General features: G+C 43.1%; 1 protein-coding gene across 1 annotated transcript in view; it reads left to right on the forward strand.

Annotated features, from left to right (window-relative positions):
- Positions 1-27,220, forward strand: part of SYCP2L (synaptonemal complex protein 2 like) — a 192,242-nt gene that overhangs the window by 116,990 nt on the left and 48,032 nt on the right. The window contains exons 24-28 of the mRNA XM_062187104.1: positions 19,536-19,637; positions 21,061-21,167; positions 24,801-24,892; positions 26,585-26,684; positions 26,781-26,839. Coding sequence (XP_062043088.1) covers positions 19,536-19,637; positions 21,061-21,167; positions 24,801-24,892; positions 26,585-26,684; positions 26,781-26,839 — 460 coding nt within the window. The remainder of the gene's footprint in view (positions 1-19,535; positions 19,638-21,060; positions 21,168-24,800; positions 24,893-26,584; positions 26,685-26,780; positions 26,840-27,220) is intronic.

A 27,220-nucleotide genomic window follows, 5' to 3' on the forward strand; every position in this document is an offset into this window, starting at 1 on the left:
AAAATAAAACTCTTAATAAAATTTCCTATGTGGACATACAATATGTACACACATATAACATAGCATAATAGACCAATATAGCAATTTTAATAATAGCTTTTAAATCTTTAACTCTTTTTATAGATTGCCATTTGATTTGAATTGCTTTTTGTTTTTAGATTACTTTAACACATTGCTTTAACAGAGAATCAGAGTTTAATTCTTTGTCAAAGAGAAATTGAGCTTCCTGTGATCTTTTGCTGTGAGGTTTCCTTCCTTTACCTTCTTTCATATTGGTGACCATGTTTCTGTGTTTCTGTGTGTAACACATCTTTAAGCATCTTTTGCAGGGCAGGACGAGTGGCAACAAATTCTTTGTTTCTGTTTGCTATGAAAAGTTTTAATTTCACCTTCATTCACAAATGAGAGCTTTGCAGGATTTAATATTCTGGGCTGGCAGTGTTTCTCTCTTAGTACCTGGGCTATGTCTCGCCATTCCCTTCTAGCTTGTAGGGTTTCTGATGAGAAGTCTGCTGTGAGTCTAATTGGAGATCCTCTGAGGGTAATCTGACGTTTCTCTCTTGCACATTTTAGGATCTTTTCTTTATGTTTCACTGTGGTGAGTTTGATTACAATGTGTCGTGGTGAGGATCTCTTTTGGTCATGTTTATTAGGGGTTCTATAAGCTTCCTGTACTAAGATGCCTCTGTCCTTCTCCAAACCTGCGAAATTTTCTGCTAGTATCTCACTGAAAATGCCTTCTAATCCTTTCTCCCTCTCCATGCCTTCAGGAACTCCTAGAACCCGAATGTTGGGTTTTTTAATAGTATCCTGTAGATTCCCGACAATATTTTTTAGATTTCTAATTTCTTCTTTTCTTTGGTTTGCCTGTTTCCTTTCCTGTTCTCTGTCTTCTAAGTCTGATATTCTCTCTTCTGCTTCGCCCATTCTGTTTTTAAGGCTCTCTAATGTGTTTGTCATTTGATCTATTGAATTCTTCATTTCAATATGATTTCTCGTCACTATCACAGTTTCATGTTGTACTAGTTGTTTCATTTCATTTTGATTCCTCCTTAATATTTCATTTTCACGAGAGAGATTTTCTATCTTGTCCATTAATGATTTCTGTAGTTCAAGAATTTGTTTTTAAGAACTTCTTAATGTTATTTTCAATTTTTTGAGATCTGCTTCTTGCATTTCTTCTATCTCATCATCTTCATAATCTTGAATTGGGGTGTCTTTTTCATTTGGGGGCGTCATAGTGTCTTCCTTGTTCTTGTTAGCTTGGTTTTTGCGTTTGTTTGGCATGTTGGAGATATTTGGTTTCTTCACTGTGGTGTTTTTTCTTGTTACACTATGGCTCTAGGTTAAGTGGACTGTCTGCTTTCAGTGGAGCCTTAGAGGCTTGAGATGAGTGTGGACTGAGAGCTGTGTTTGGTTCCTCAGGGTTGAGGGTGTATCAAAGATGACACTCCCAGGTTAGGCGTGGTAAATCTCTCTCTCTCTCTTTCTTTCTTTTTTTTTTTTTGATTCAAAAGGGAAGTAATTCCGCACAGCTGAATGTAATTGGAGCTAGTTAGCAGGCGAATGATATACCCACAGGAGCCAGAGATGGGAAGCTCTTTCCCAAGGACCACACAGGGAATCTCTGCTGCCCTCAGTGTGGGCTCCAATTCTCCTGCAGTCTCCCACTGGGTTGCCAAGTTAGATGCTAATCTCCTGTTATTTCACCCCTCCCCCCAGAGTCAGGTTTTTCTGCTAGGCTCAGGGCCGGTGCAGACCTGAGGTCGCCCTGCTTATGACGTATGTCCAAAATGGCGCCTGCTCTTTGTCTTGCTCTCCTTTGAGGGGTGAGCAGAGAGAGAGAAACTTGTGTCCATATCGGTCACTTTTTTTTTTTCCTCTCTCTCTTCTAGTTAGCCTGGTGAACTTTTCCCCACGGAGTTTCAAGCCTCATTCCTTCTAGTCTCCTCTTTCCGTTTGCCCGCTGGTGTCTTGGGCTATTGAGGTTCGGCTCACCTTGCATTCCAGCGCTGGTGCGTTGAGTCTGCCGCTGGTGTCCCGAACCTGGGCTCCCACGCTCTCCACGCAGGTCCACTGTGAATCACTAGTTCCAGAAGAGTTTCTGCTGCTGTTTCTTCCCCTACTCTTCCTTGACCCTGCAGTATCTCCACTTTTATTAACCTGTATGTCTTGCTGAACTATCAATGTGCTCCCTTCCTATTCTGCCATCTTGCCGCTCCTTGGTACTGTTAATACATTATTGGCTTCATCTCTTTACAGGGCCATCCCAAAGTACTGAATACAATAGAAGTGGCTGGAAAAAGTCCATAGGAACCTATAGGAGGACAGCTAAACGCAGAATCAACAACGCTTTAGATTTATGAGCAGCAAATCATATATAACTGTGGATGACAAAAGACTTTAAGTTGCCATTTTTAAAATTATAAACTCATCAACCAACAAGAGGCACTTGCTTACTTCACAGTGTTTTTGAAAGCACCTGCAGGATTTTACAAGTATTTAACCCTTTAGGCCTCTGGGGCTTTCTCATTAAGATAACTATCATGTCTAGTAACACAAGATCATTAGACTTTTTAATTCTCAAACATTTGTATTAATAGCATTTTCCATTATAGAAACTTAAAATTAATACCACGTCACATCTTGACAGTACTTCTAACATAATCCAAATAGCCTGATTAGTTGGTGTCTCTATAACATAAGAGACATAGGTCCTTCGATTTTTTCAGTAGGGCCCAAACTGGAAAAACCAAAGTCCAAGATTTCCTGGAAATTTTAGAGTCCAGATTGTTTGGAACTTTGATTTTTTGAATGCCTGTCAAGAACACCAAGAAGACTCAAAATCCAAAATATCTGGTTGAAATAAGATTCCTTAAAATCATGACATAACATAGACCATATTTGATCATTGTTACAAGGTGATTATTCAAATTTTTGAAAAAAGCACATATTTAAATAACCCATAGCTCTTAATAAAAATTCAGCTGTTTTTGAACAATTAGAATTTAACAGACATCAAGTGAACATAGATTACTTTAACATATTGCTTTAACAGAGAATCAAAGTTTAATTCTATGTCAAAGAGAAATTGAGCTTCCTGTGATCTTTTGCTGTGAGGTTTCCTTCCTTTACCTTCTTTCATATTGGTGACCATGTTTCTGTGTTTCTGTGTGTAACACATCTTTAAGCATCTTTTGCAGGGCAGGACGAGTAGCAACAAATTCTTTCAGTTTCTGTTTGCTATGAAAAGTTTTAATTTCACCTTCATTCACAAATGAGAGCTTTGCAGGATATAATATTCTGGGCTGGCAGTGTTTCTCTCTTAGTACCTGGGCTATGTCTCACCATTCCCTTCTAGCTTGTAGGGTTTCTGATGAGAAGTCTGCTGTGAGTCTAATTGGAGATCCCCGAGAGTAATCTGACGTTTCTCTCTTGCACATTTTAGAATCTTTTCTTTATGTTTCACTGTGGTGAGTTTGATTACAACATGTTGTGGTGAGGATCTCTTTTGGTCATGTTTATTAGGGGTTCTATGAGCTTCCTGTACTAAGATGCCTCTGTCCTTCTCCAAACCTGCGAAATTTTCTGCTAGTATCTCACTGAAAATGCCTTCTAATCCTTTCTCCCTCTCCATGCCTTCAGGAACTCCTAGAACCCGAATGTTGGGTTTTTTAATAGTATCCTGTATATTCCCGACAATATTTTTTAGATTTCTAATTTCTTCTTCTTTTCTTTGGTTTGCCTGTTTCCTTTCCTGTTCTCTGTCTTCTAAGTCTGATATTCTCTCTTCTGCTTCGCCCATTCTGTTTTTAAGGCTCTCTAATGTGTTTGTCATTTGATCTATTGAATTCTTCATTTCATTATGATTTCTCGTCACTATCACAGTTTCATGTTGTACTAGTTGTTTCATTTCATTTTGATTCCTCCTTAATATTTCATTTTCACGAGAGAGATTTTCTATCTTGTCCATTAATGATTTCTGTAGTGCAAGAATTTGTTTTTAAGAACTTCTTAATGTTCTTTTCAATTTTTTGAGATCTGCTTCTTGCATTTCTTCTATCTCATCATCTTCATAATCTTGAATTGGGGTGTCTTTTTCATTTGGGGGCGTCATAGTGTCTTCCTTGTTCTTGTTAGCTTGGTTTTTGCGTTTGTTTGGCATGTTGGAGATATTTGGTTTCTTCACTGTGGTGTTTTTTCTTGTTACACTATGGCTCTAGGTTAAGTGGACTGTCTGCTTTCAGTGGAGCCTTAGAGGCTTGAGATGAGTGTGGACTGAGAGCTGTGTTTGGTTCCTCAGGGTTGAGGGTGTGTCAAAGATGACACTCCCAGGTTAGGCGTGGTAAATCTCTCTCTCTCTCTTTCTTTTTTTTTTTTTTTGATTCAAAAGGGAAGTAATTCCGCACAGCTGAATGTAATTGGAGCTAGTTAGCAGGCGAATGATATACCCACAGGAGCCAGAGATGGGAAGCTCTTTCCCAAGGACCACACAGGGAATCTCTGCTGCCCTCAGTGTGGGCTCCAATTCTCCTGCAGTCTCCCACTGGGTTGCCAAGTTAGATGCTAATCTCCTGTTATTTCACCCCTCCCCCCAGAGTCAGGTTTTTCTGCTAGGCTCAGGGCCGGTGCAGACCTGAGGTCGCCCTGCTTATGACGTATGTCCAAAATGGCGCCTGCTCTTTGTCTTGCTCGCTTTTGAGAGGTGAGCAGAGAGAGAGAAACTCGTGTCCATATCGGTCACTTTTTTTTTTCCTCTCTCCTAGTTAGCCTGGTGAAATTTTCCCCATGGGGTTTCAAGCCTCACTCCCTCTAGTCTCCTCTTTCTGCTTTCCTGCTGGTGTCTCGGGCTATTGAGGTTCGGCTCACCTTGCATTCCAGCGCTGGTGTGTTGATTCTGCTGCTGATGTCCCGAACTTGGGCTCCCACGCTCTCCACGCAGGTCCACTGTGAATCACTAGTTCCAGAAGAGTTTCCTCTGCTGTTTCTTCCACTACTCTTCCTTGAACCTGCAGTATCTCCACTTTCATTAAAATGTATCTTCCCGGACTATCAGTGTGCTCCCTTCCTATTCCACCATCTTGCCCTAGCAATATTCTTCTAATCCACATTTTTTGGTGTCTTTATTTCTTTCATTACTGTTTTATGTTTTTCTTTGTAGAGATCTTTCACATCTTTGGTTAAATTTATTTCTAAGTATTTAAATTTTTTGTAGCTATTGTGAGAGATGGTTTTTTCTTGATTTCTCTTTCAGCAAGATTGTTATTGGTATATGAAAATGCTACTGTTTTTTGCATGTTGATTATTTTAACTTATGACTTAATTAGTTTGCCAGTTTTCGGTGGAGTGTTTAAGCTTTTCCATGTACAATATCATGTCATCTGCCAACATGGATATTTTGACTTCTTTTTCAATTTTGATGCTCTTTATTTTTTTCTATTCCCTTATTGCTCTTATTAATGCTTATAATATTTTGAATAAGAGTGGAGAAAGTAGATATCCTTGTATTTTTCTAGATTTGAGAGAAAATGCTTTTTAGCATTTTCCCATTCAATATAATATTGGCTGTGTGTCATATATAGTGTTTATTATAATTTTGAGGTATGTTTCTTCTATACATAATATTTTTAAAGATTTCTTTATTTTAATGGCAGAGTTGCTGAGAAAAAGAGTGAGGTCCTTCATCCACTGGTTCACTCCCCAAATGACCACAACAGTTGGAACAGGACCAATCCAAAGTCAAGAGCCAGGAACTTCTTCTGGGTCTCCCATGCAGGTTCAGGGGCCCAAGGACTTGGGCTATCTTCTGCTGCTGTACCAGGCCATAGCAGAGAGCTAGATTGGAAGTGGAGCAGCTGAGACTCAAACCGGTGCCCTTGTGGGATGCCAGCACTGCAGGTGGTGGCTTTACCTGCTACACCACAGCACCGGCCACTGTACCTAATTTTTTGAGAGTTTTTATCATGATGTGATATTGAATCCTAAATGCTTTCCTGCATCTATTGGGATGATCATATGGTTTTTGTTTCTCATTTTATTGATGTGATTATGACTTTATTTTTTTTTAACTTTTATTTAATGAATATAAATTTCCAGTGTACAGCTTATGGATTACAATGGCTTCCCCCCCCATAACTTCCCTCCCACCCGCAACCCTCCCCTCTCCCGCTCCCTCTCCCCTTCCATTTGCATCAAGATTCATTTTCAATTCTCTTTATATACAGAAGATCAATTTAGTATAAAGATTTCAACAGTTTGCACCCACATAGAAACACAAAGTGAAACATACTGTTTGAGTACTAGTTATAGCATTAAATCACAATGTACAGCACATTAAGGACAGAGATCCCACATGAGGAACAAGTGCACAGTGGCTCCTGTTGTTGACCCAACAAATTGACACTCTAGTTTATGGCGCCAGTAACCATCCTAGGCTGTCGTCATGAGTTGCCAAGGCTATGGAAGCCTTCCAAGTTTGCCGACTCTGATCATATTTAGACAAGGTCATAAAAGACAGAGTGAGGATAGTAACCAATGATCCTAAGAGTGGCATTTACCAGGTTTGAACAATTATACAGCATTAAGTGGGGAAGAGGACCATCAGTACACACATGTTGGGAGTAGAGCCATTGGTGGTAGAGTAGAGGTTATGATTACAAAGGAATGAGGCCCAAGTGCACTAGACAGGGCCTAGAACAAAGGACAGAGTCATTATTAGAGGAGCTAAGAAAGGTGCTGTCTAAGCTACAATGAAGTTTTCTGATTGAGAGGCAAATAGAACCTGATAGAAGGGGCTTGATAATAATCTGGTGGGCTTCAGGCCTTGTAAATTCAGAGGCCAAGACCTATCTATCTCTTCACATGGGGTATATCCTAAGGGAGGTGTGAACCTCCTAGGGGAAGGCACTCTGTTGACTTTCATTACTTGGCTGGCCTGGGAGGAGAGCTGGCCAGGTAAAGGCAGGGGGCATCTTTAACAAGAAATTTACAGTTCTGCCTGCAATGTTGCTGACCCTACTTGACCATCCCCTCAGCTGCAGTGGTCACTTTGGAAGTTGGGCTGAGTGAAGGGCTTTTCAGCTTAGAGCCAATAAGATCTGTGGCTCTGACCTGGGCATCCTTCGACTCCAGGGCAGGTCCATTTCCAGTGATCCAACTCTTGGCAGAGCTGCCAGGGCTCTTCACAAGCTGACTTCTGCTGAAGCCCAGGCTTACCACATTGAAAGCCACTGCAGTGGACTGGCCTGTTGGGTCTGCTTGAGGGCAGATCACTGTACAGATCAGCCATTAATAGGCCTGCCACCCATTGCTTCTGATGCCGAGCTTTCTTTTCCTCCTGGTTTGTGTTAAAGCAGACCAGAGGATGCAAGTCAAGGGAGTGCCCGTTTCCCATCTCTAATCTTCGGTGGCCTGAACTACAAGTCTATAGTCACAGGCATGTTCTGTAGTAGTTTTTCTAAGGTAGACAATGCCTATGAGGAAAATTATATTCTCACTTTAAAACTTTCTTTCCCTTTGGTCTGAAAGGGAGGTTTTTTCTACTTACTGTATACTTCGCTGATGGCAAAGTGAATCTAGCTATGAGATTATTATTTGAGTTCTTATTTTGGCTATGCTATTGCAGAAAAATGTTAGCCATCTCTTTTATAAGGTCTAAAGATTAAATTGTGCATCCTACAGATTCCTTCATAATAGAGTTAGTTTCCTACCTTGAAGAGAATAGAGAAATGAAAGAACAAGTTTGGCTTAGAATAGAGAAATGAGGGAGCAAGTCCTAGATCGCTTGCTGACAATTTAAAATTATAAACTCATCAACCAACAAGAGGCACTTGCTTACTTCACAGTATTTTTGAAAGCACCTGTAGGATTTTACAAGTATTTAACCCTTTAAGCCTCTGGGGCTTTCTCATTAAGATAACTATCATGTCTCCAAAATATCTGGTTGAAATAAGATTTCTTAAAATCATGACATAACATAGACCAAATTTGATCATTGTTACAAGGTGATTATTCAAATTTTTGAAAAAAGCACATATTTAAATAACCCATAGCTCTTAATAAAAATTCAGCTGTTTTTGAACAATTAGAATTTAACAGACATCAAGAGAACATAATAGATTACTTTAACACATTGCTTTAACAGAGCATCAGAGTTTAATTCTATGTCAAAGAGAAATTGAGCTTCCTGTGATCTTTTGCTGTGAGGTTTCCTTCCTTTACCTTCTTTCATATTGGTGACCATGTTTCTGTGTTTCTGTGTGTAACACATCTTTAAGCATCTTTTGCAGGGCAGGATGAGTGGCAACAAATTCTTTCAGTTTCTGTTTGCTATGAAAAGTCTTAATTTCACCTTCATTCACAAATGAGAGCTTTGCAGGATATAGTATTCTGGGCTGGCAGTTTTTCTCTCTTAGTACCTGGGCTATATCTCGCCATTCCCTTCTAGCTTGTAGGGTTTCTGATGAGAAGTCTGCTGTGAGTCTAATTGGAGATCCTCTAAGAGTGATCTGACGTTTCTCTCTTGCACCTTTTAGGATCTTTTCTTTATGTTTCACTGTGGTGAGTTTGATTACAACATGTCGTGGTGAGGATCTCTTTTGGTCATGTTTATTAGGGGTTCTATAAGCTTCCTGTACTAAGATGCCTCTGTCCTTCTCCAAACCTGGGAAATTTTCTGCTAGTATCTCACTGAAAATGCCTTCTAATCCTTTCTCCCTCTCCATGCCTTCAGGAATTCCTAGAACCCGAATGTTGGGTTTTTTAATAGTATCCTGTAGATTCCCGACAATATTTTTTAGATTTCTAATTTCTTCTTCTTTTCTTTGGTTTGCCTGTTTCCTTTCCTGTTCTCTGTCTTCTAAGTCTGATATTCTCTCTTCTGCTTCACCCATTCTGTTTTTAAGGCTCTCTAATGTGTTTGTCATTTGATCTATTGAATTCTTCATTTCATTATGATTTCTAGTCACTATCAGAGTTTCTTGTTCCACTAGTTGTTTCATTTCATTTTGATTCCTCCTTAATATTTCACTTTCACGAGAGAGATTTTCTATCTTGTCCATGAAGGATTTCTGTAGTTCAAGAATTTGTTTTTGAGAACTTCTTAATGTTATGACTTTATTGATTTGCAAAGATTGAGCCACTCTTGTATCCCTGATATACCCTTGTATATCACTTGATCCTATCATCTTTTAGATGTAGAGTTGGATTTGGTTTGCTAATATTTTGTTGAGAGTTTTTGTGTCTATGTTCATCAGGGATATTGGTCTGTGGTCTTCTGTTTGTGTTGTGTCTTTGGTTTTGGTATCAGAGTCATGCTGGCCTCATAAAAGAAATTTGAGAGAGTTCTATCCTTTTTCAATATTTTGAATTAAGTGTTAGCAATATTAAAAATAGTGCCTTTTTAACTGCTTTGCAGAATTCTTTTGTAAAACTATTAGGTCCTGGACTTTTCTTTAAAGAGAGACTTTCCATCACTGCTTTAATCTCATTACTTGCTATGGGTCTCTTTAGATTCTCTATATATTGATTTTCTCTTGGTAGGTTATATGTATCCAGGAATTTATCAGTTCCCTCCAGGTTTCCAGTTTGCCTGCCCATTATTGTACATAGTAATTTCTCAGGATCCTTTATTTCTGTGGTATCAGTTATAATGGTTCATTTTTTATCTCTAATTATAGTTATTTTTTTCTTTTTTGTTAGTCTTGCTAAAAGTTTGGTTATTTTATCTTTCAAAAAACATCAGCTTTTAATTTTGCTTTGTTTAAATTTTATTTTCACTTGTTTCTTCTCTGATCCTTGTATTTCTTACCTCTTGCTAATTTGGGGTTGGTTTGTTCTTTTCTAAGTCTTTGAGATGCATCATTAAATAGTTTGAGATCTTTCTAATTATTTTATGCATTTATTGCTATAAAAATATGATAGTGAGTTTGCTATATTATACAGCTTTTGATGTGTTTTTGTTTTTATTTCAATAAATTTTATTTTCAAGAAGCTTTTTTTTAAAATTTATTCAATGATCCATTTGTCATTCAGAAGCATGTTCAATTTCCATCTATTTATAAAACTTTTCCTAGCTTTCTTGATGTTGATTTCTAGGGTTGTTCTTTCGTGATCTGAGAAGATAACATGGTATGATTTCAGTTTTTAAAAATTTCCTGGCCAGCGCCATGGCTCAATAGGCTAATCCTCCACCTGTGGTGCCGGCATCCCAGGTTCTAGTCCTGGTCGGGGCGCCGGATTCTGTCCCGGTTGCCCCTCTTCCTGTGCAGCTCTCTGCTGTGGCCCGGGAAGGCAGTGGAGGATGGCCCAAGTGCTTGGGCCCTGCACCTGCGTGGGAGACCAGGAGAAGCACCTGGCTCCTGGCTTCAGATCAGCGCGATGCCCCGGCCACGGCGGCCATTGGAGGGTGAACCAACAGCAAAGGAAGACCTTTCTCTCTGTCTCTCTCTCTCTCACTGTCCACTCTGCCTGTCAAAAAAAAAAAAAAAATCCTGACTCTTTGTGAGGCCTGATATATGGTCTGTTCTAGAAAGTGTTCCATGTGCTGAATAGAACAATGCGTGTTCTCTAGCTGCTGGATGAAATGTTCTGAGTCTATGAAGGCCGTTTGCTCTGTAGTGTGTATCAACTCCGATGTTTCTTTGCTAATTTTCTGTCTGGGTGATCTGTCCTTTGTTACAATGGAGTGTTGAAGTTGCCCACTCTTATTGTAGTGGAGTCTCTCTCCATTTAATTTTAATCCTTGTTCTATATATTTGGGTGTTCTTGTTTTGGGTACACATATTTTTTGTGTTGTCTTGCTAAATTAGCCATCTAATCAATATATAATATACTTTTTTGTCTTTTACTATAGTTTTTGATTTGAGGTCTCTTTGATATGATATGAGCACAGCTACTCCACCTCATTTTTGGTTCCCATTTGGTGTGTTTTCCCAACTCTTCACTGTTAGTCTTTGTGTATCTTTACCTGTGAAGTGAATTTCTTCTAGGCATTTAAAGTTGGATCATTTTTTTTTTTTTGGTGGTTTTTCTTTTTAACTTGGCTAACATATCTTTTGACTGTGAAATTTAACCCATTTACAGTCAAGGTTTTTACTGATAGACAAGAATTAATCACTGTCATTATGTTGGTTGCTTGCTAATTGTCTTATATATTCTGTTTTTTTCTGTCTCATTATTTTTCTTTGTACTTTGGTGGTTTCCATCATGATGAGATTGGATTCTCTTCTGTTTCTCTTTTGTGTACCTATTGTGTTAGTGAATTTGGTACTGTCATGTATTTTCTTTTTAAAAAAAAAAATTTATTTAACTCAAAATTCAGAGGTACTGAGAGAGAAGTCTTGCATCCAGTGGTTTGCTCCCCAGATGGTCGCAACAGCCAGAGCTGGGCCTATTTGAAGCCAGGAGCCTCTTCAGGGTCTCTCTCGTGGCTGCAGGGGCCCAAGGGGTTGGGTCGTCATCTGCTTTCCCAGGCCATGTCAGAGAGCTGTATTGGAAGAGGAGCAGCCAGGACATGAATTAGCGCCCATATGGGATGCTGGCACTGCAGGCAGCACCGGCCCCTGTCATGTGTTTTCATAGTGGTTACTTTCAATGTAGGGCTCCCTTTAGATTTTCTTGCAGGGCTAGTCTGCTGGTGATGAATTCTCTGGATTTTTGCTTGTCTGGGAAAGTTTTTCTCCTTCACTTCTGAAATAAATTAGAACCCCTTTCTTAAAAGATCACATTTCATTTTATAGCTCTTTAGCTATATATTTTATATAAGAAAAGTAAAAACATGGTTTTTTGACAGGCAGAGTGGACAGTAAGAGAGACAGAAAGGTCTTCCTTTTCCATGGGTTCACCCCGCAATGGCCGCTGCGGCCGGTGCACTGCGCTCTGCGCTGATCCGAAGCCAGGAGCCAGGTGCTTCTCCTGGTCTCCCATGCGGGTGCAGGGCTCAAGCACCTGGGCCATCCTCCACTGCACTCCCTGGCCACAGCAGAGAGTTGGACTGGAAGAGGGGCAACCGGGACAGAATCTGGCACCCCAACCAGGACTAGAACCTGGGATGCCAGCGCCACAGGCAGAGGATCAGCCTAGTGAGCCATGGCGCCAGCGAAGAAAAGCATCCCTAGTGCCTATCTTTCTCCCTGATCGATTTCTGGGATCTCTACTATATATATAGTGGCGCAGTGCATTTTCCATGTCGCTGTGTGAGCTGCTGGGTTTTTCGGCCTCGTGGACTAGGGCAGCTGAGCCCCCCCCCCCCCCCCCCCCCCCCCGATGATAAGCTTCTTTAGGAAATCAGCGGCCTTTGGAACATCCCAGGTGCGCAGCTGATTCCCAGCAGACCCTCAGTCAAAACTCACGTTTCAATGCTTGCCCTGGAAATGTTGCTGCGCTGCGCTCTCAGAATAAGAAAGAAGGCCAGTGTGTCGTTTTTAGTTTGGCCCTCGTCTGTGTTGCTGGAGAGGACAGGCGGGTAGCTCCCCATTCCCTTCAGTGCTGTGAGCGCCTGGTTTAGTGCCTGGCAAGTAGAGGCGTTCAGCGAGCATTTGTTAAGAGGAAGAAATAAGAAACCCAGAGACTATTAGCATTTAATGAAGAGCCTCTGCGAGACTCCAAAATCAGACAAGCGTTTATACAGAATCACAAAGAACTACTGTCAGCTGACTTAGAAATTTTGAAGTACATGAATTCCAAAGAAAGGTATGTCGGACTGAGCAATTCGATGCCACGTGTTGTCTTGGGCTTTTCATATCTTCAGTGCTTTGGAAACACTGGTGTAGAGTGAGCAAAGGAAAGTGTTTGGAAAGTGCTGTAAATACTGCATGGAAGACTCGGGCCAAGAGCTCTTGCCCGGTCCTTACCATTCTGATGTTACCAGACATTACCATTCTGCGCCACAGGGTGTCACCCCAGAGCAAGGTTTTTAAAAATGCTTTGCTTTGGCCCAACTTGGCTGTTAACCATAGGATTGGTTCTGTTGTAGCATTAATTTTATCAGAAGTATGAGTTTAAACATGTGCCATGAACACCAAACTGTGTTCACCAACGTTTGCACACAAAGTAAGTTCAGAATCTCCTTGCTTTTCAAGACTTTAATTTTCATAGAAACGAAGAAAGCTGTGTGCTTGTGCCAGCGCGAGCACACCCAGTTCTGCCAAGGCATGGAGTTAGCATCCTTTGAGATAACTTTAGTTCAGCCACAGTGCATTTACCAGGACAGGATTGTGTTCATTTTTTTAGACATTTTACATATGTATTTTTAAAAATAATTGTTTATTTGAAAGGTAGAGTAGCAGACAGGGAGAGACAGATCTTCCATCTTCAATCCCCAAATGGCCACAACAGCCAGGTCTAGGCTAGGCTGAAGTCAGGAATGCCCTCCTGGTCTCCCACGTGAGTGCCAGGGGCCCGAGTACTTGAGCCAACGTCTGCTGCTTTCCCAAGAGCATTGGCAGGGAAGTGGATTGGAAACAGAGCATCCAGGACATGAATTGATGCTCCAGTATGGCACGCTGGCTTCACAAGTGGCAGTTTAACCTGCTACAGTACAATGCCAGCCCTTACCTATTTAGTTTTTTTTTTTTTTTTAATTTTTGACAGGCAGAGTGGACAGTGAGAGAGACAGAGAGAAAGGTCTTCCTTTGTCATTGGTTCACCCTCCAATGGCCGCTGCGGCCGGCACACTGCGGCCAGTGCACCGCGCTAATCCGAAGGCAGGAGTCAGGTGTTTCTTCTGGTCTCCCATGGGGTGCAGGGCCCAAGTACTTGGGCCATCCTCCAGTGCCTTCCCGGGCCACAGCAGAGAGCTGGCCTGGAAGAGGGGCAACCGGGACAGAATCTGGCACCCCGACCAGGACTAGAACCCGGTGTGTCGGTGCCGCAAGGCGGAGGATTAGCATGTTGAGCCACGGCACCGGCCTCCTATTTAGTTTTAACCCTTTTTATGAGAATACAGACAAATGCCAGGGACAAGAAGTATAGAGTTACCATGGGAACAACACTGAGGGAATAGAATCGCATCGGACATGCAGCCAAAGTTTATGACTTGGCGTGTGCTTCTCTGTAGGATGTTGTGGAGAGCCACCCTTGGGTACGGGTGAAGCCAGGCTCTTTCCAGGTCCCTGAAGTGGCCCGTCAGGCTCTGTTAGTAGCTGCACTGATCTTAAGTCACTCGGGAGCTAAGCAGGCTACAGTGGCCCTGGAGTCCTCCCTCCATTGGATGTAGTTCGTGCCTCTGCAGGCGGATGTCCTGCCTTACCCCAAGTGGTGCGTGAAGGTGACAGTCAACTTCAAGGCCGTCCTCTGGGCTGTTGCTACAAATTTGCCATCAAGATAAAAAATCCAAGAGATCCCAGAAATAGGCAGAACAGGCAGTGAGGAGAGAAGTGGGGTGGTGGTTTGTTAATGCCTGTTTGGAGCTGGCTGGAGTCTTCCTGCAGGGGTGTTTGGACACATGGAAGATGCAAGCATGCGTGCTGTTTCCTTTGAGGCTGGAAGAGCAGGAAGATGCGGTACCTGGGTTCCTCTCTTGATTTTGAAAATCCTTTACCATTTCGAACTATGTAACCTCCTAGAAAATGTCCAAACTTTTTTTTCTTTATATCTTTCCCTCTCTTTTTAAATATTTATTTATTTATTTGAAAGTCAGGGTTAGAAGATACAGAGAGATCTTTCATCCACTGGTTCACTCCCCAAGATGCCACAATGTGCAAATCTGAGGTTGAAACTAGGTGCCACGAGCTTCATCTGGGTCTCTCATGTGGGTGCAGGGACCCAAGCAAGTGGGCTATCTTCTGCAGCTTTTCCCAGGCCATTAGCAGGGAGCTGGTTGGAAGTGGAGCAACAGGGACATGAACCTTGTGAGATGCTGGTGTCACAGGCTGCCGCTTTACCCACTATGCCACGCCAGCTGCAATCATAAACTTGTCAAACAAATGAGCTCATCTAAATCTCAATGCAATGGGCAGAAAGTGACGCTAGCATTTCTCTGGGAAGGGAGTGTTTCCTATGCTTTTTCCTTTATTTCTCAGTATAGAAAGGATGAATCCTGACTCTTTCCCAGGTTCTGCAGAGTGGGAATGCGATCTCTAAGAAAATGTTCAGAGTTTCAAAACCAACTAGGGCGTCCCAGGAAGTCGTCATTCACATACGGCCAATCTGGTCACACAGCTGGTGGTGCCAGTTTAGGCTTCTCTGCTTGGGGCGCATCCTCTTCTCTCTAAGCTGTATTCATTACCTCCCTTCTGCTGTTGACTTTTTTTCTTTCTTTTTTTTTTTAAATTTAATTTTATTTTTTTGACAGGCAGAGTGGATAGTGAGAGAGAGAGAGAGAAAGGTCTTCCTTTTTGCCGTTGGTTCACCCTCCAATGGCCTCTGCGGCCAGCGCATCTCGCTGATCCGAAGCCAGGAGCCAGGTGCTTCTCCTGGTCTCCCATGCGGGTGCAGGGCCCAAGCACTTGGGCCATCCTCCACTGCCTTCCCGGGCCACAGCAGAGAGCTGGCCTGGAAGAGGGGCAACCGGGATAGAATCCGGCGCCCCAACCGGGACTAGAACCCGGTGTGCCGGCGCCGCAAGGCGGAGGATTAGCCTGTTAAGCCACAGCGCCAGCCCTTTTTCTTTCTTTTAATAGAAAAACACAGTTGACATGTTGTAAGCCTCTGTTACTTTTTCTGACAAAAACAAGTGGTATTCAAAAAGTTCATGGAAAATTCACTTTCTAAAAACATCTATGAATGGATTTTTTTTTTTTTTTTGAGAGGCAGAGTGGACAGTGAGAGAGAGAGACAGAGAGAAAGGTCTTCCTTTGCCGTTGGTTCACCCTCCAATGGCTGCTGCGGCCGGCGCACCGCGCTGATCTGAAGCCAGGAGCCGGGTGCTTCTCCTGGTCTCCCATGGGGTGCAGGGCCCAAGCACTTGGGCCATCCTCCACTGCACTCCCGGGCCACAGCAGAGAGCTGGACTGGAAGAGGAGCAACCGGGACTAGAACCCGGTGTGCCGGCACCGCAAGGCGGAGGATTAGCCTAGTGAGCCGTGGTGCCGGCCTTGAATGGATTTCCAAAACCTTTTTGCACCAAAATGAACTGATCTCTTAATTTCAGGTTTTCAAGAACATTCTGAAATATCCTCATATAAAGTCAGCTATGCCACAGAGCATAAAATATTTTAACGCTATTCAGTATAATAGTGTAGCATTTAAATAAATTTAACATCAAAATTCTTTTGCTTTTGTCATCTTAAAGTTTGTGATGAGTTTAAAAAAATTTTTTTTTCATTTAAGGCAGACAAATTTCATGTAACTCATCGATACAGATTCAGGAACATAGTGATGCTTCCTACCGCACCCTCCCTCCTGCCCACACTCCCACCCTTCCGCTTCCTTCCTCTCTTATTTCCTCTTAATTTTTACAATGATCTACTTTTAGTTTACTTTAACCCTACACTAAGAGTTCAGCAAATGTAACTTGTTTTTCTTATTGAGGTATTATCTTTAATAATTAGTGCATTTTTCACTTTCCCAGGGATAGTTTTAATAGATCTTAAAATGCTAAATTTATTAACTTTTATTTGGTGAGTACAGTCAGCCTTCCATATCCATGCATTCTGCATCCACAGGGTAAGGAAACTATGGATTGAAAATATTAAACAGGCCGGCGCCATGGCTCACTAGGCTAATCCTCTGCCTGCGGCGCCGGCACACCAGGTTCTAGTCCTGGCTGGGGCACCGGATTCTGTCCCAGTTGCCCCTCTTCCAGTCCAGCTCTCTGCTGTGGCCCGGGAAGGCAGTGGAGGATGGCCCAAGTGCTTGGGCCCTGCACCCATATGGGAGACCAGGAGGAAGCACCTGGCTCCTGGCTTTGGATCAGCGCAGCATGCCGGCCATAGCGGCCATTTGGGGGGTGAACCAACGGAAAAAGAAAGATCTTTCTCTCTGTCTCTCTCTCACTGTCTAACTCTGCCTATCAAAAATAATATTAAATGAAATACAGTATAACAACTGCCTACATTATACTAGGTAGTATAAGTAACTTAGCGAAGATTTAAAATACATGAACATATGCAAACGCTGCAGCATTTTGTGTTAGGGACTTGAGCATCCATGATTTTGGTATCTGGTAGTGGTGTGGTCCTGGGCAAATCCCCCTGGATACTGAGGAATGATTGTTTTTGGATCTAAGGTCTGTGCTATTCTTCTACCTCTATGTTTACTGCAATGTGAGAGAATTAGAATAAACTCTGATCTATTTATTGAGATCCTTTGGGCACATCAGTTAGATATCTGTAGGAGCTTGGGCATTCTGCAGCATTCATTTGTTTGTTGACACAACAAATATTTGAGTATTGTGTGCCAGGCACTTTTCTAGGTGTCCAGGATATTGCAGTGAACAAAATGCTTGTCCTCAGAGCTTACCTTTTAGTCTGGGGGGCAGATAGTGCATAAGAAAAGTGAAACGTGTTGTGTGTTATATTGTGATACAAGCTAAAAAAAAATTAAGCAGGAGAGTTTTTTTTAACTTTTATTTAATGAATATAAATTTCCAGTGTACAGCTCATGGATTACAATGGTTTCCCCCTCCCATAACTTCCCTCCCACCCGCAACCCTCCCCTCTCCTGCTCCCTCTCCCCTTCCATTTGCATCAAGATTCATTTTCAATTCTCTTTATATACAGAAGATCAATTTAGTATAAAGATTTCAACAGTTTGCACCCACATAGAAACACAAAGTGAAACATACTGTTTGAGTACTAGTTATAGCATTAAATCACAATGAACAGCACATTAAGGACAGAGAGCCCACATGAGGAGCAAATGCACAGTGGCTCCTGTTGTTGACCCAACAAATTGACACTCTAGTTTATGGCACCAGTAAGCACCCTAGGCTGTCGTCATGAGTTGCCAAGGCTATGGAAGCCTTCCAAGTTTGCCGACTCTGATCATATTTAGACAAGGTCATAAAAGACAGAGTGAGGATAGTAACCAATGATCCTAAGAGAGGCATTTACCAGGTCTGAACAATTATACAGCATTCAGTGGGGAAGAGGACCATCAGTACACACAGGTTGGGAGTAGAGCCATTGGTGGTAGAGTAGAGGTTATGATTACAAAGGAATGAGGCCCAAGTACCTAGACAGGGCCTAGAACAAAGGACAGAGTCATAGTTAGAGGAGCTAAGAAAGGTGCTGTCTAAGCTACAATTAAGTTTTCTGATTGAGAGGCAAATAGAACCTGATAGAAGGGGCTTGATAATAATCTGGTGGGCTTTAGGCCTTGTAAGAGGAGAGGAGATTTTTAAGAGCTAGGGATATAGTGATATTTCAGATTAAGAGTCCAGAACAAGCCTTAGTAGAGTTGTGTGGGGAAATATGAGTCAGAAGAAAGCCCAACTGTAAATCCTCGAGGTGTGGGTGGGATGTCCAAGGAGCCACAAAGACGCCAGGCCAGCAGGAGCAGAGTGGAGGAGGGGATCCTTGCTTCTTGGCTGCTCCACTGTCTGCCACCACATTGCATGTCTCCAAATATTCATTGAATGAATTAGTGGAATTAGAGTCCAGAACTTTTAGAGGGAAGATCAAGAGTGACTTAGAGATGGGAAAGATGGGGGGGGGGGGGTCAGACCACTCCCCAGCAAATGCTAGGCTGGGGGGGAATAGAGTTGGGAGGGTTCTCAGATGGAGCCATTGAAAAGCTGCCTCCGGGAGCACAGGCAAGAGACTTGGGAGTTGACAGCTGAAGAAGCAGAATCCACGAGGTCTTCCAGGGGGATGGCCTTGGGCAGGGCCATGGTGTGGGGATGCAGAGAGAAGGGCTCATTCTGTAGCAGACCCTTAGGGCTCGATGGGGGAGCCACCAGTAAAGAGCAGGGGCCAAACCGGACGCTGGCGCTCTACTGACCACTGCAGTACCACTGATTGGATTGACAGGATGCAGATGCTTTGGGGAGGGCGGGGAGAGTGAACACTGAAGTAGAAGACATTCAGTCATACACGGGGTTGAAATGGGGAGCCACCTTATAGTCTCATCCGCTGGGATGCCCCAAGTACTGAGCCATTGAGGAGCCAAGATGGCCTCTGGTAGGAGGGAGCCCCTTGTACAGCGCTGTGATGCCAGTGTCACCAGCAGGTGGCGCACTCAAGAGCTGCCGCGGGCCCACCTGCCTGGCAGCCTTGCTGCTTTACCATTTAACCTGGAGCTCTGGTCATGTGTTTCTGATGCTCATGGTGACTGCTTGGTCTAGGAACACTGCCTGGTGAGTCTGTCTGTACCTGGCAAAGCAGAACATTCCTAAGTGTGTCTGCACTCATCAAAGGGGGATGCCGGTTCCCCAGCGTCCTCATTCAGGCATGGGTAGACTTCTGCTTGGCCAATGTGGCAGATGAGAAGTAATGAGTCGTGAGCAAGGGACAGGTTGCAATGGCTTGGTCCCAGAGAAATTTGCCAGTTTGCTGCCGTCAGGGTTAAATATTAACTGGCACGTTTAAAGAAGGACAAGATACATTTGGGACCAATGGACTGTGAGCACTCACTGATGTCTGTGTTTGCCTTAGACTTACCACATGGGAGCTTTGTGAAGTCGAAACAATCAAGATTAGAAGATGAGGCTCCCGGATCCAGCACAGTGGCAGGTAACATCCTGCACCCGGCCGGAGGTTGGAGGAGGAGTGAGATAAATGTGCCGGCAGGGAATGGGCCAAGACGGATTGCAAGGGAGTTAGTTAGATTAGCTACAGAAACCTAAGAACTAAGCATTTTTTTTCTTTCAAAGACAAATTGTTGCACAAATTACAGATTAAAGCAAGCAGCATCGCCTCCTAGCATTTGGATATCTGCAGTCCAAGCAGTTTTCAGGGACTGTGTGTTCTCCCAACAAGAGTGGGAAGCCTTTTTCTGCCAAGGGCCATTTGGATATTTATAGCACTACTCGTGGGCCATACAAATTATCCTTAAAAATGGACTTGCAGTAGATTTATTGACTTTCAGGTCCTGCCTGCAGTTGCCTCAATTTCAGGGATCTTATATGGCCCACAGGCTAGACGTTTACCCATTCACCACCCCTTTGTCAGCTCTCTGCTTTAGCTGATAATACTAACAAACTTTTGTTAAAGGTCTGTATAATGGGGTCTTCAGGAAGTTCATGGAAAACGTGTATTATGGAAAGGCTATGTGTAGCTCTCAGTTGTTTGAGCTTTTTCAAAGTAACCTCTTATAATAATCAGGGGGAATGATCTGGAATGTCCGTGTGTGTCAGACTGGACTTTGTATAGACAGCACCACATGTTTGGAAACAAAGGGCTCCAAGAAGATAAGATTGGCAACCCGGGGGCCCTGGGAGGCAGTGGTTCCAGACAGTCTGGGTTTGAATCCTGGAGGAGTTGTTGTATGCTTACACAAGTCATGTGATCTGGCTGTGAAATGTGGACCATAGCAGTGCCAACTTCACACGACTTTTTTTAATGAGGAATTAATGGCTCCATGTATGCAAATGCCTTAGAATAGTACCAAATACTGTGATGTCTCGTAAGATGGATGCCAGAGGCCATGTTGCCAAGTCGTCCCCACATTTATGCACCAACCATGTTTTATGTCCTCCTTAAACTTCTTAGAACACCTCAGCTGGCTTCTTAGAGTATCAATTGCTCCATTTACAAATGCTGGGAAGGTCATTAATTGCAACAAATAAACTAATATCAAATGTTTGGAATAGGGAAAAGGGTTTGAGGGGGTTGATGGGAATGCTGTGTTACATCACCATTTTTGTTTAGTAAATTTAAAACTGTTCAGAAATAAGATGCTCGACAAAAATGGTTAGATGCTGAGAAGGTTTGGAGGAAGCAAGCACTTGCCGGAGAGTGAGGTGTGGAGGGAGGCCTCACAGGCACCTGCCACGTTGGGCTCTGCACAAGTCGGTTTGTGCAGTCCCAGCGGGAGTCCGCCACGCTGCAGGGTCACAGCTGGGCGGCCAGGGGGCAGCACTGGAGCGTCCAGCTGCAGCTTCTGGGCAGCGGAGGGAATGGGCACAGCTACTTGGGGCAGTTTGTTAGTTTGGTTTAATGTTTTCTTTTTGTTGTTCAGAAGGCATTTCTACCCCTGCTCAGGAGGCTGTGCCGGAGAACTCAAGTGGTTCTGCCATTATCACAACCTTTGAGAACTTCTCTAGGCGACTGAAGAGAAAATACGAGGTAATACCGTGCTAGCAGGCAACAGCTGCCTCGCTGTAAGCCCGGAGCTCGTTGCGGGAAGTGACACAGGCCAGACACAAGTCCTGCGCGGTCTAGCTCACTTCCACGTGGAGTCTAAGAGCCTCGAGCTCAGAAAAAGGAGAAGGGGAGTGGAGGAAATGGGGGGATGCTGGTCAACGTGCACGAACTTGAACTTCGGTTATAAGAGGAAGGAGTTCTGGGACTCTACCCGGCAGCGTTGTGACTTTGTTACTGACAACGTGTACTTGAAATTTGCCAAGAGAATAGATTCTAATTCTTTGCACACACACAGAAAAGGTAATTGGGAAATTGTGTGTATGTGTGTATATAAGCTCTGTTGTGACCATTTTACAACATATACTATTCCAGGGTACTTCAAAAAGGTGGAAGAAAATGAAATGAAAATACAAGCTTATTTTCATGCATTGTTTGAAATCATAGTTTTTCATACATCTTCCCTGAACTTTTTGAAGTATAGCATTTTGTAACTTTTTGCAACTGAATAGAGTTAACTTTTTTTTTTTTGACAGGCAGAGTTAGAGAGACAGAGAGAAAGGTCTTCCTTCCGTTGGTTCACCCCCCAAATGGCCACTATGGCTGGCGCATCACGCTGATCCGAAGGCAGGAGCCAGGTGCTTCCTTCTGGTCTCCCATGTGGGTGCAGGGCCCAAGCACTTGGGCCATCTTCCACTGCTTTCCCAGGCCATAACAGAGAGCTGGATCAGAAGAGGAGCAGCTGGGACTAGAACCAGCGCCCATATGGGATGCCAGCACTTCAGGCCAGGGCTTTAACTTGCTGTGCCACAGCACCGGCCCCAGGATAAAGTTAACTTTTAGTTCCATGTTCCATGAGCTTTTTGAAGCCCTCTTGTATGTATATCAAACAATCACGCATGCACTTTATATATACACATGCCTCAACAAATCTGGAAAAAAAAAAAAAAAACCCAAGCATTTTCCATTGGGAGTTATAAGTAGTGGGTCAGAGTATTCGTGAGTGCCCTCTGCTCCTCCTTGGGGAAGGTGGCCAACTCTGTAAGGAGCGTTTGTCTAAGCTGTGGACATTGATTTTAGTCCCTTTGTGACTTGTGGCTTGCACTTACAAGACAGCTCTTCTATGTGCATTTGCTCATGGGACTGCATGAACCTCTTTGTAAATCAGATTCATGGTTGGGTTTATTGGTGGCATTCTCAGACAACTGAGCCACCAGAAAGCAATGACTTGGCCCCAGAGATGGACAAGGAGGAGAGAGGGGGACCAGTCGGTGGTCTGGCTGGAACTCTGAGACACCGCGTATACAGTTGTCCTGAAATCTTGTCTGCAGAATGAACATCGGAGCCACTGCGTCCTCACGTTTTCATCCTGTTTTTTACAAATCCCTAATGACTTGGTTATTAGCACATCTGAGGAAAGTGTCTTACCCTAACATTCATTCAATTAACTTGGAAATTCTTTTTTTTTTAATTAGGGAACATCATTTATTAAGTGAAGTTAAATGCATATAATTGTTTCACCTTTAAATTGGGGGGAAATTCAGAAGATTTAAGAAAAGCCATTCAACATACAGCTTCGCAGAGAACAAGCAGATTCTGCTTAGAATGACTTGATTGTCTTTTGAGTGGAAACTAGAATAGTGACCACATGACATAGTGTGTTTATTACATGGTGTTTCATTCGCATCCTCAATATAATGAAATTTAACTTACAGATAATTGTTTAACACATTAGTTGATATTAAAAACAGCAGCACGGGGCAGCATTTTGGCATAGCAGGTTGAGCTGCTGTCTGCATCTCGTATGGGTGCTGGTTTGAGTCCCAGCTGATCCACTTCCAATCCAGCTTCTACCAATGCACCTGAGAAAGCAGCATATGGGCCAAGCAGCAAACGACGGTCTGTACTCACATGGGAGACCTGAACGATGATGCTCCTGGCTTCAGCTTGGCCATGCAGTCATTTGGGGAGTGAACCAGCAGATGGAAGACCTCTGTTTCCTCCTCTCACTATCTCTGCTTTTCAAATTTTTTTTTTTTTTTAAAAAGCTGAAAGTTTAGCCGGCGCCGCAGCTCACTGGGCTAATCCTCTGCCTTGCGGTGCCAGCACACTGGGTTCTAGTCCCGGTCGGGGTGCCGGATTCTGTCCCGGTTGCCCCTCTTCCAGGCCAGCTCTCTGCTGTGGCCCGGGAGTGCAGTGGAGGATGGCCCAGGTCCTTGGGCCCTGCACCCCATGGGAGACCAGGAGAAGCACCTGGCTCCTGCCATTGGATCAGCGTGGTGCGCCGGCTGCAGCGCGCCAGCCGCAGCGGCCATTGGAGGGTGAACCAATGACAAAGGAAGACCTTTCTCTCTGTCTCTCTCTCTCACTGTCCACTCTGCCTGTCCAAAAAAAAAAAAAAAAAAAAAACAAAAAAAAACTGAAAGTTTAATAGCCTTTAAAAGAAAGGATATATCAAAATGTTCCTACTTCAGAACAGTTCCATAGAAGGTGACCCTAAATCAAAAACTTAACCAGAATCATAGTAACAATGTCATATCTGCCAATGTTATGTGGATTCTGAATACCGATCTTAGAATTGCAGACCTCAGCTTTGTGTAGCACAGAGAACTATTAATGATTCTGAAACAAAATGTTAAACAAGAAGTTTGTACTGCATAGTCACGAATACGAACTTATTTATAGTCTTCATATTTTTATTTCAAAATTCATGTGAATTTTACTGTCCTTTACAATATTTCAATATGTTTTACTATAAAACTTACATTTTAAATTATCAGTAGGTAAAATTGACCAATGAAAATATACTGTATTTGTCATCTATCAGTGAAGGGGCATAGAATATTTGAACTGTTACATTTCAGGAATAGCTTAACTAAATCAGCTTTTTAATGACAGCAACTTAAATATAGTTGCAGAGTAACTTTAGTAGTTTTCTGCACCAGAGAAATATGAGCACAGGCCTCCTCGGGTAGGTTGTCATTTTTTAAAACAATTTTTAAAAATATTTATTTACTTATTTGAAAGTCAGAATTATATGTAGAGAGACAGATCTTCCCTCCTCTGGTTCACTCCCCAAATGGCTGCAGCAGAGACAGGAGCCAAAGCCAGGAGCCAGGAGCTTCCCTCAGGTCTCCCACATGGGTACAGGGGCCCAAGCCCTTGGGCTATCTTCTGCTGCTTCTAACTTGGAAATTCTTAAAGTCTTATTTCTGCAATACTAATGCAAGTCAATTTGTAACAGAAATGTATTCATAGCATTCATTAATATGCATATTGATAACATGAATATACATTTTCCTGTTGTAGCATGTTGTTTATTCTGAACCTAAGATAATTCCTGAAAAGTGTATAATATGGTCCTTTACTTCTTTAACAGTAAAGTTATAAATATTATTATATGAGGGTACTTCAAAAAGCTCGTGGAAATGAGGTTAAAAATAAGTTTATTTTGGTGCAAAACCTTTTTTTGAAATCCATACCTAGTTGTACATAAGCTATGAATGTTTTGTGAACTTTTTGAAGACCCTGGTCTGCTTGCAGTCTCTTAAATATAGAGTATGAACTGAACTTTCGTAGTCGTGTTTAAGCCAATGTGATCATTCTGTTGTGGTTTAGCTTCAGTACAGGAAGAGTCCACTTCATTCAGAAAAGGCAAAGAGAGCACCGGATTGCCTGACACAGCTTTTAGACCAGATACACCTGTGCAGGTGAGTGTAGGATTTCACTGGATTCGCAGAAGTGGGGTCACTCACACACAACGTTTATCACATGACCACTGTGAGGCCCCCAGGAACTGCAGCCTGGGCACTTGCGAGGTTTAATGCGTCACTTAAGCCCCTGGATTTCTGGTTCTTCACTTACACAAGGGGTTGAAATAAATGCCCTCCTTAAGCAACTAGCGCTCTGAAAAACTTACAGTCCACTCGTGAAGAGGAGCTGTCATGGAGATAGATGTAAAAATACTAGATGCATGAGATGTGGTGTATCCATACAATGGGGTATCATTCAGCCTTCCAAAGGAGTAGCTTCTGAGACATGCGAAGGCATGGGTAAATGTTGCAAGCATTACACTAAGGGAAAGGAGTTAGAAAGGAGCAAATCCTGTCTGATGCCACTTACATGAGGAACTTGGAATAGTCCATTCCAGGTGACCAGAGGCTGGGAGAAAGAGGACTTACTACTTAATAGGCTCAGCGTTGCTCTTTGGAATGATGGAACAGGTTTGGTAGTGGACCGTGATAATGGTTACAAAGCATCGTGAGTGTACTTTGAACTATGCACTGGAAATAGTGATAAGGATACATTTATGCATATTTTTACCATAATGGGAAAATAGTACACATACATATGCATCTACCCATACACACACATACATACTCTTATGACCATGTAGCAAGAAGTACAAAGGTGTCAAGATTTCAGAGAGATGGGAAAGACAGGTGATAGTTTCTAATGATTAGAGTTCACACAGCACTTTTAGAGGAGGAGCTTCTTGAGTGAGACTTTGGAAACAAAGATTTGAATGGCACAGGAAGGTGAGTGTGGGTACTGTTCCCGCCTGGAGACCATGGCCCATAAACGAAGGAGAGGAAGAAAGAGAGGGCAAATCGTTTGCTTTATTAATGAAGACACTTTGTTAGAGGTGACTGTTATTTTATTATTAATTTATAATATTTTTCAAATTCCTGTTTGAAAACATACTGTGTCATTTGATTGTAGAAACAAGCCCATGGAGGACTGGGTCTGTGTAGTTCATGTTGTGTTTCAGGGGTTTATGCTGGTGCATGCCTGCTCCGTGCAGGGGTGCAGTGAGAGCAAGCACTGGGGACTCTTACCTTCATGGAACATCCAGCCTCATGGAGAATAGTACTGCAGTAGCAGCTTCCTCTGAGCTGCTGAAGGGAGATTTGCCCCATTAAGTTGCTGGAGCTGGGGATGAGTATGTAGACGGGGTGGAAGAGAAGGGAGAGACCACACATTCCTAAGAACTGTCCAGAAAAGAATATGCAATATTCTTATTTATTTATTTGAAAGGCAGAGTTTTAGGAAGAGAGAGGGAGGGAGAAATCCTCCATCCGCTGGTTCACTCCCTGAATGGCCACACAAGCTGGGACTGAGCCAGACTGATGACAACAGTCAGGAACTCCATCCAGATATCTCATGTGGGTGACAGCAGTCCAAGTACCTGGGCCATCTTGTGTTGCTTTACCAGCCACATTAGCAGGGAGCTGGATCAGAAGTAGAGTTGCTGGGGCTTGAACTAGTGCTCATATAAGATGCTGGTATCTCAGGTGGTGGCTTAAACCCCTGGCCCCTAAAATCTCTTCCAATAAGATTAAGAGTATTTTTGGCTACATATAAGATGTCCCAGTGAAATTGGTTGTTGTTTACGTTTTCAGACTCAACAAACTGGACCAGTTTCACAATGTTGTTCTCCAAGAGCTGAGCAATCTGGAGAAAGACATGCAGGCCCTGAGCGAGCTTGAGAAGAATGTTCTGGTATGTTCTTAGCGTTTGGGATGCTCTCTGGGATTGAAGAGAAGTTTCCCAGGGCAGGACAAATGCTCACTTCTCACCCCTTTTGTTGAATTTTAGGAGTTTTGGGGGAAGCAGTCTGCTGATCTGAAATCATTCTGTGACCTCCAAGTGCTGAGGTGCGTTGAAAAGCATTGTTTCTGGAAGATTCTTAATTGATGCATGAGGTGATACCTTAGCTTGAGTCTGGGTGGTTGGTGTTGCTAAAACTCACACAGCCATCCTCACCGGCGCCATGGCTCAACAGGCTAATCCTCCGCCTAGTGGCGCCAGCACACCGGGTTCTAGTCCTGCTCGGGGTGCCGGATTCTGTCCCGGTTGCCCCTCTTCCAGGCCAGCTCTCTGCTATGGCCCGGGAAGGCAGTGGAGGATGGCCCAAGTGCTTGGGCCCTGCACCCCATGGGAGACCAGGAGAAGCACCTGGCTCCTACCTTGGGATTAGCGCGGTGCTCCAACCCCCCCAGCCATTGGGGGGTGAACCAACAGCAAAGGAAGACCTT

This window comes from Lepus europaeus, chromosome 3 (genome assembly GCF_033115175.1).
Source record: "Lepus europaeus isolate LE1 chromosome 3, mLepTim1.pri, whole genome shotgun sequence".
NCBI classification, from domain to species: Eukaryota; Metazoa; Chordata; class Mammalia; order Lagomorpha; family Leporidae; genus Lepus; species Lepus europaeus.